Source organism: Aulonocara sp. 'chitande type north' Nkhata Bay, linkage group LG13 (assembly GCF_057382095.1).
Source record: "Aulonocara sp. 'chitande type north' Nkhata Bay isolate Kocher_YH1m ecotype deep benthic linkage group LG13, A_spYH_male_GT1.1, whole genome shotgun sequence".
NCBI classification, from domain to species: Eukaryota; Metazoa; Chordata; class Actinopteri; order Cichliformes; family Cichlidae; genus Aulonocara; species Aulonocara sp. 'chitande type north' Nkhata Bay.
This window is the reverse complement of record NC_141356.1, coordinates 23,673,320-23,682,231: the sequence shown is the minus strand read 5'-3', so window position 1 is coordinate 23,682,231 and position 8,912 is coordinate 23,673,320. Positions and strand designations below refer to the sequence as shown.

Here is an 8,912-nt window from a genome sequence, read left to right as displayed (position 1 = left end):
TATCGCAGCTCTCGATATTTCCGCTAAAGTCTTTCAAAATAAAACGCAACTGTTACGCAGACCTTTTTATTTACATTATTTCGCTTTATTTTTTCAATTTCGTCAAAAAAAAAAATGGTAGCGATATTTTGTTTTAATTATTGATGTCAGAAAAAAGTTAAAAAACCACAAACTTCTAAACTTGTTTTGTGATACAGTTAGCATAGCTTTTAAATGACATAAAAAAACTACTACACATTAAAAGTTTTTCTGTCCCACTGACTACTAAAATAAAAATACCATTTGATTTAGATGATGCTTCAAAATAACTGCCAGAATAACTTCCCGTAGGAATGACCAAAATGGCTGCCAGGTGAAAAGCTTAGTTGACTAATACAATAAAGGGTTTTAAAAACCCCTCACATATTAAACTTATAAGACAAAAAGAAAATCTATAATAGACCTTCGACTGCCTACGTCATAACTATACAAGGGTCTATAGCGTTTGGAGTTAGGTGGTCATGGATGTCATATTACATCTGCCTTTCTGAGCTAAGATGTATTTTTGCTGTGGCTTTGTACACTATATATTCCGCATCTAAATAAACAACCAATTATAATTTACATACATTATTCACGTTAGATCAAATATAAGTATATTACGATAGAATATATAGGATTATAATCACATTTTATAGTAATACATTGTGTGACGGTACTGCGTGACAAGACCGAATTTAAACCTCGATGGTTAGGCGTTTCAATGTACGATAGGTGGCGTAAACGCAGTATCAACGTGATTTTACCGAACCGGTCCGCTTCACTGGTTCACTTTGGAGTACGAGAAACAGACTGGTTTTATTGTCCGACTTGAGCAAAACAACAGAGTGGACGCTTTTACGTCGGAGGATAAAAATAGATTTCCGCTGTCAGCAGGTCTATTTCTAGTTAGCTTGACGCAGCTGGGTAGCGGCTATTTCCTCCCCAGCAGGACGTGCTCCGCTCAGCCGGGCTCAGCCCCCTCGCCTCTACCACGCATGCCAGTTGTGGTCCTCCTGTTGGCATAAAGAGGAGAAAATGGTAGAATTCTCCCCCCCCCCCTTTTTTTTCTTTAAAAATATTTATTTATTTATTTATTTTTTAACCCTACAACTGTTTACAACTTGCATAGTTCCCATTTCTGTATAACTGTATATCTCAGATTTCTGTAAAGTTATTTATTTCATATTCTGTATAGTTTTTCATATTTATATCCTGTTCATATCTTGTACATAGTTGTACTCACTACAGCCTGTACATACTATTCACAACATACTTCATACCGTGTACATTATAACATACCATAATAGACCCATTTCTGTAATATACTTACATATCTATATTATTGCTAGTATATATTGTAATATATCTATATCACTAAAGCACTTCTGGATGGATGCAAACTGCATTTCGTTGCCCTGTACCTGTGCATGAGCAATGACAATAAAGTTGAATTCTATTCTATTCTAATTCTATTATTTTTCATTTTGTGAATACCTGGTAATATTAGTTTAATTAGTTTATTAGTCATTAGTTTTCACATTTAGCAACAAAACTCAGTGCATCACAACTCATCTTTGGATTTCACTGTAAAATAAAATTGTCTTTCACTTTTTTACTTCTCACTGGTTTTAACAGCTAAACAGTAAAAACTACAGTAAAATTAAAAGTGGACTACTTTTATAGAGTTACCAGTTAACCCGAAAAAAGCATTTTAACTGGTTGATACTTACATTAGAAATAATGCTGTGGTACAGCCTAAAATATATAGCAGAGTATTCATCTCTAATCTGAATTTGATAACAGCCAAAAAATTATAATATTTCACTTGCCTACAGTGAGCAAAACATTCAAATAATATACTTCAGTCTATGTTGGGAGCCTATTAAGAATACAAATGTCATTATTTATAGAAATTACGTTACACACATCTGATATGTCAACATTAGCAATATTCGCATATGACACAAAACCTTTTTGTTCTAGAGGGAATGTAAAGGCGTTACTAAATATGGTCACTTCAGAAATGTGCAAAGTAAAAATAAGTAGTTTTAAAACAGTTTATTATTATTATTATTGTTGTTGTTGTTGTTGTTGTTGTTGTTTTTAAAGCAGCATATTAGGACGACACAAAAAAGGTTTTGAATTACTGTATGTGGAATGAAGCTGTGGAGCAGACTGAGAAATGTTCCAGCATGACTCAGTTTCAAAAAGTGGTGCAAAAATATCTATGTCTGTGTTTTTTTTGTATGTTACTATGTTACTAGATGTTATAAACAGTATACCTGTCATAAATTATAAGGAAAGATTTATTATAGGATAGGGCACAAACAGGAAGGAAATTTATCTAGACAGGAGGACAACGCAAACAGACCACTTATGTTCTCCTTGCGCAGGGGCCATGCTAATCTTCTCTGTATCGTTCCAATTTTAGTATATGTGCTACCGTTCTGCAGCGCCACAATGTGGGAATAATAATGAATTGTTCTCTTTACCTCCTCCTCGCGCTTTACCTCGTGTCTCCACAAGGAGGGAGCAACGGTATGCTGGCTGCTTTAGGTGCTGTCGGAAATCTAATGTATAACTTGGAAGCGATAGCCAAATTAGACAAGTATATACGCGTCAGCCAACTAGACAAATTGCCTGTTTGTTTGCAAGTAGCGAACACGGTCAATGTCCGTGCCTGCTCAGACACACGGACTGTTTTCTTGAAGTTAAGAGACAGCACATGTCGGGGACGTTTATTGTTGCAAAAAAGCGTTTCAAAATCATTAAAAAAAAACTACAGATGTTTCATCTTATACAGCAGTTCAGCCCATCGCCCATTTATGGAGAGGAAATGTGTCTTTTCACTATTCACATTTCACCCAAACTATCAGTCACTTTAGGGATGACCAACAAATCCAAGAACCTGTTTGAAAACAGTGTGACCTCCTTGGTCCCGTGTGGTGTGTCCAGCCAGCTGAAGCAGGACCGCCCCATAGCCTACATATTAAATCGCCGTACTGCTCAGACTGCCCCCCGTTTTTTGGCAACAGCAGCGGCGCAGCCCCTCCAGAAGGAGGAGAAGTCTGATTAGACGCCAGTTTTATTGCGTTGTCATGTTTCACAAGGAGTCCAGATGCTCCGAGGCCGTCTGACACTGTAATTTCATGGATGCACCCAAAGCCTGAAAGAGGAAAGTTATTTCTTTTCATTCCTCTCAACTCTTTCTTCTTCTTCTTGCGCTTCTACTACAAGCAACCAAGTTTTCATGGGTGAACATCGTTGGTGCAAACTGTAGTATTGTGTTTGGTGCAAATCTTGTTCGCTTGTCAAGATGCAGTTCCGCACCTTCCTTGACGTAAATGTTGTGGACGTGCAGAAAAGAAGGAATCCTTCGAAGCACTATGTAAGTTGTATACTCTCTCTCTGTTCTGTTCTTGTTCAAGTAGATCACCAGTGCAGTTATTGTGTATTGTCTCTGTGGAAATTTAACCCATGCTATGCAGCTCTGTGGACGCCAGTGTTGCTCTGAGGGTCCATTACTTTCACCAAACAGCTGTTGAACGGACCTGGTGCTTTTTTTTTTTTTTTAATTTAATTTAATTTTTTAAATAGAGACATTCATGGTACCCAGAAGATGTCTCTTTATGACTGTGGTGATCTGAGGCGTTGTATTTTTTGTCACCACATGGCTTTGATTGAAATGTAGATACAACCTATTACATTTGATTTTGTATATACTTGACAACAGTGATTTAATATCAGGTCATTTAAAAAATATCAGATGCTTTGATTTATTTGGGTATTTTAATAAACTAAAGTAATTGTGTTTTAAAAAATGTTTAAAGTAATAGTCTTCTTGCAAGCTTTTGCTTAGTGCTGTACTGTCGTGCCTGAAAAACACCAGTATTTTATTTTTGCCTGTAAAATACAGTGTCACTGTGTCTGACGTCTGACAGAGCCGACAGCATGCACTGAGGCTTAAAAACACAAACAAACTGAAATCACATATACGTGACAGCCAGCTGGATGAGGATCCTAAGACTTGGGCTGCACCCTAAGCAGCGCCATCGTCTAAATAGACGTAGCAAAAGTAGTAGTCAGGGATTTGCAGCTATATTTTTACACACATATATATTTAATCTTTTAATTGTGTATATGGCATGCAGACTAACTGTGGTGCCCTGTTTCCCAAGTGATTTTTTGCTTTTCATTGTTCACCTAACAATCTAAAGTGCAGAAAAAGTGATGTTTTCATGTTTGAATGTTAGATGAGAACGAGCTAACCCAGGGATTAACTTTATTTAAATTCTGTTAAGCTGGGACCATTGGTAACTGATGTGTTTTTTTTCCTCAAAGGAGAGCTCATTTACAAAGCAAATGTGTATGCTGTAGATGTCAAACCTGTAATTTAAGTTTTGAGCCTTACTTCTTGTTGAGGCTAGAATGGGTTAATATGGATTTGAACTAACACAACACCAAACTTAGCATACATATCTACACAACAACTACCCAAATTCACTTAAATATATCATATTAATGGATGAACAGATCACTCTTTACAATAACGTTTTGGTTGACAAGTAGTCTCCTTTTTATTTCGTGTTTGTTATTCATTAACAAACATTTTGCCCCATTGAAACAAACAAACCCCTACTTTAAACAAAACTTCTACAAACAAATAACTAAAAAGTATTTCAATTCTACACTGCATTAACGTTACAAACAGATAAAAATCACAAGTTGCCTTCAATAAATGCATTTTTTTCACTCTGACCTCAAATGTCATTACTGGTTAAATAATAGTGCATCCCTAGTCACAGTTAAAGCAGGAAAAGTAATTAATTAATACTTCAGATGAATACTTCAAATACTAGTGCCCCCGAGCACCAACCCACTTTCTTGAATTTGGCCTACTCGCAGTGAACATAACTGTGTTTGTGGATTACCTGCAACATATGAAAACATGACAAACACTTTCGACCCTTAGACTATATTCAAAAGCTGGAGATTACCTCCCAATCTGAAGACTTACCTCAACTCAATTCACATTTATTTACAACGCACATGTTAAAGAAAAAACAAAAAAACAAATCAGAAATAAAATCAGTACTGAATCTTTTATGTACTGTTTGTGATTATGTCACTCATGTAACAGTGGCTGTCTGGCTGACTGTCTATATGGGCAAACGTGATATATCAGTTTAAAACTTTTACATAATTCAATGATTGCTGTGACTTAAAGTCATAAAATGCAATATCACTAACCGTAAGTTTAAGTTTGGATCGTCCTAGTCGAATTTGTGACACCACATTTCAGATTAGGGTCATTTATTTGATGCCACATAAGGTACATATTATTAGGAAAGAATTGGTGTACCAAGAGGTAATCTTTAAAATAGCAAGGATCATATTGATCTATTTTTTTGGAGGGAATGTACCATCCGAATGTCTTTATACCGATATGAGGTGCTGGTGCCAGTTTTGCTTTTTCCAGGCACATTCCCATGTAAACGTCATCAATAGGAAAAAGTGGAATGGCATTGGAATAGCTATGTATCATTAAAGCTGTAAAGCTGGACAAAAGAAAGCCCCCACCACCACAATAGTTGGGGTAAACATTTTTTTCATATACTTGAGATGGAACAAAATACTTGCTCCTGTCCCATCTTACAGGAAATCCATTCTTTATCAGAAAACCAGTAAACAGATGCTGGCTTCCATTATTTTCACGGCGACCATGGAGGTAGTCCACAATATTGTCCGTATTGGCAAAAACGTCATCATCACCATTTAGCAAAAAATTAACTTGTTGACAGTTCCTTTTCATCCATTTGAGGAATAGAACCTGCTTTAAAGTGAGATTAAAAAATGTATCTTGAAAGTCCCATTGGAGGATGTCATTGTGTTCCTGGTGCTCTGTTTTGAGGAGTTTGTTCAATCGCTCTTTCTCAAAGTCATTACCCATTGTTCCAAGGATGAAAATCCTTCGAATCCGCAAACCTTTGTATGACCTCTCTTGAGCCCAGGTTTTTCGCAGCACTTCACGTCGTTCATAATGCATGGGGGAGCTTTTAATTACAAGCAGAAGGAAGATGTCTTCAGGTTCTTCGATGCCTCCGCATTTGTCAGGAAGGTCCAGAATCATGGGAAAATAGCGACAGTGACGATAGTAAAGAAAGTCTTTAAGTATATCAGGGAAACCATCGAAGCCTGAGATTCTGGCAGCAGCCATGTTTTGTTCACATTTTGGGAATGAGTATTTATAGGAATTGTTATACATTTTTACAAGTTTTGGTGAGCGGAACATTTCAGTGTCGCTATAATATTGAAGAAAAAAAACAATAGAGAGAAGTGATCCTAAGAGCATAACAATTTCGATGTGGCCGGCCCTGGAAACAGTGAAAAAATAAATAAATAGTCACTCAACAGAAATTTCAATCAGGCATGTATCAATAAATAACGCCTTAAGACATTCAGGTACTACAAACATATCATATCGTACATACATAGCATAGTTTCTATAGGCCGTGTCTAATGCATGACTAACTAAAAATGAAGTGTGGTCTCTCTGACTTGGCTCCCTGTTGAACCAGAAATGAATTGAAAATCCAACTCTTCACATACAAGCTCTTGAATAATCAGGGCCCATCTTAATTTAATGACCTTATAGTACCGTATCACCCCATTAGGGCTTTTTGCTCTCAGGCTGGTTCTGTGGAACCAGTTTCTAGTTTGGATTTGGAAGACAGACACCCTCTCTGCTTTTAAGTTTAGGCTTAAAACTTTCCTTTTTGATGAAGCATATAGGTAGGATTGGATCAGGTGATCCTGAATCCTCCCTTAGTTACGCTGCACTAGGTCTAGGCTGCTGGGAGATGAACATCCCATGAAGCATTAAATGTTTCTTCTTCAGTCACCTTTTTCACTCACTATGTGTTTTTACACCTCTCTGCATTTAATTATGTGTTATTATTAATCTCTACTGGTAGGGAGTCATATTCATTTTGAGGTTTTCTGTTTTCTGTGTAACATTGTAAGGTCTTTACCTTACAATGTAAAGCACCTTGAGGGAACTTTTGTTGTGATTTGACGCTTTGAAGGTAGGCCTCTGAAAAGCACATCACTGATGTTACCAGTGATGACATACTATCAAACTACCAGGCAACCTTGCTTTTATACAGGAGTATAGCCAGAATTAACCAGCTACTGCCCAGCTGACTCGAGTCCACTATTACAAAGAGATGTATTGCAGAGGAGTTGCACTCACTGGCACAGACTGACTTGGATTGATTGCAGCTTGTTGATAATATTTCTGACTTTAAATTACACAGCTGTTATTTGCAAAAATGACAAAAATTCGTCCTAGAGGGCTTGGAGTCAATCAGAGTGACTCAATCTTTGATTTCCCCAACTACCTGCAGTCCTCTTTGATAAGGAGGTTAATAAAAAATAATAGCTTAATATAACTGATATAGGAACAGTACATTTTGTTGTGTTACATTTTAGGATTGATCTCTTATTGAAACTTCTTTGGAGGAATTCAGATTTTGGAGTCATGGTTTATATCGGATTAAACATTTTTTATTTTATTTGACATTTTTCAAAAAGCTCTGGATATTCTGTAATTATATAATAAAACATTTAAAACTGTGTCTAACTAAATGTAACCATTCTTAGGTTACACCATAAATGACAGAAGTATATTAAAAAGTAAAAGTGCTTAAAAGTCCTAAAAGCTGACCAAATCAGTTAATAAAAACAATGTGCTAATTCTGCTGCTGACTTCAGTGTAGACAAAGGAAACAAGCATAATAAAACTAGCTACAGAAAATTCACAATCAAAAACATGATTCTTTGCCCTCAACAAAACTTTCATCAACTGAAATGTATCAAATCAAAGGTGTTTTTACTAAAACAATATATCATTAAAATTAGTTCGGAATAAACTGAATATATACCAATCAAGTACATTTAATTTGATCATATTCTAATAAATTTACTTTTGACATTATACTTATGTAACAAAATTGCATGCAAAATGTCCATATAATCAAATTACTTAAAGTCAGCATTTTGAACATAACCTGAACTCTTCACCTTGAACAGGTGTGACAAAGACTGAAATGGATATTGTCACTAGAAACAATCTTCCATTTCACTGAAACGCTAGAAGAAGCAGATCATCCTGTTTTCTTCACTGTTATTTCCTAAACGTCTGCGAAACAGTAAGTTTTCTAGCGAACTATTAACTGTGATAAAATGCAAATTCAATGAATAATAAATCATAATGCTACAGAACCCCCCCCCCCCCCAACACACACACACACACACACACACACACACACACACACACACACACACACACACACACACACACACACACAGAGCGTTAGTATTATATCATGCTAGAATTGTTTGACTTATAACTTATCTTTATTTCCTCTTATAGTTAACTTGTAAAGGAATAGAGTCTCTCAGTGATAGTGTATTTGAAAGCTAAGAATCTTTTTCAGGACTTCTTAGAATGACAGAAAAGTTCTCATTCAAACATCATCTCAGCTTATCTTGTCTAAACCAATACAAGTTGTAACAAAATTAACCTCCTAAAGCAAAGCAAAATTCAGTATTTTGGTCTAAATAACCCAAAATGTGATGTCCACATATGTGAACGCCAGGTCCTAGGAGGTTAAAGCACATTATTGTCTTTATACAAACGGCATATGACAGAAAAGTCAATGATTACCTGATCATTTTGTCTGACCGAAGTGAGGGCCAAGTCTCCTCTGATAGCTGAGTTAGCTGTGTGAAATACGAGTCACTGTGGCACACAAACTTGTTTAACTTCTCAGGTTGTGTTGCTCGTCATCGCTGAGACTTAACGCTCTAGCGACTAAGCTATGCAAAAC

General features: G+C 36.3%; 2 protein-coding genes and 1 non-coding gene across 4 annotated transcripts in view; 1 reads left to right on the top strand and 2 right to left on the bottom strand.

Annotated features, from left to right (window-relative positions):
- Positions 1 to 2,369: 2,369 nt before the first annotated feature.
- LOC147316097 (U6 spliceosomal RNA) lies at positions 2,370 to 2,477 on the bottom strand. Its single transcript, XR_015124518.1, has one exon. It is a non-coding gene; the product is annotated as a U6 spliceosomal RNA (small nuclear RNA).
- Positions 2,478 to 3,089: 612 nt separating this feature from the next.
- LOC147316095 (SH3 and PX domain-containing protein 2A-like) overlaps positions 3,090 to 8,912 on the top strand; it is a 62,586-nt gene continuing 56,763 nt past the window's right edge. For both annotated transcript variants that reach the window (XM_086259293.1, XM_086259292.1), the window contains exon 1: positions 3,090 to 3,409. In XM_086259293.1, the coding sequence (XP_086115419.1) occupies positions 3,338 to 3,409 (72 nt within the window). In that variant the 5' untranslated portion in view covers positions 3,090 to 3,337. The remainder of the gene's footprint in view (positions 3,410 to 8,912) is intronic.
- On the bottom strand, positions 4,617 to 8,825 carry LOC147316096 (N-acetyllactosaminide beta-1,3-N-acetylglucosaminyltransferase 3-like). The gene is made up of 2 exons (XM_086258093.1): positions 8,750 to 8,825; positions 4,617 to 6,395 (listed from the first exon to the last, which is right to left on the bottom strand). The coding sequence occupies exons 1-2, from the start codon at positions 8,755 to 8,757 to the stop codon at positions 5,279 to 5,281; spliced, it is 1,125 nt and encodes a 374-aa protein (XP_086114219.1). The 5' UTR covers positions 8,758 to 8,825; the 3' UTR covers positions 4,617 to 5,278.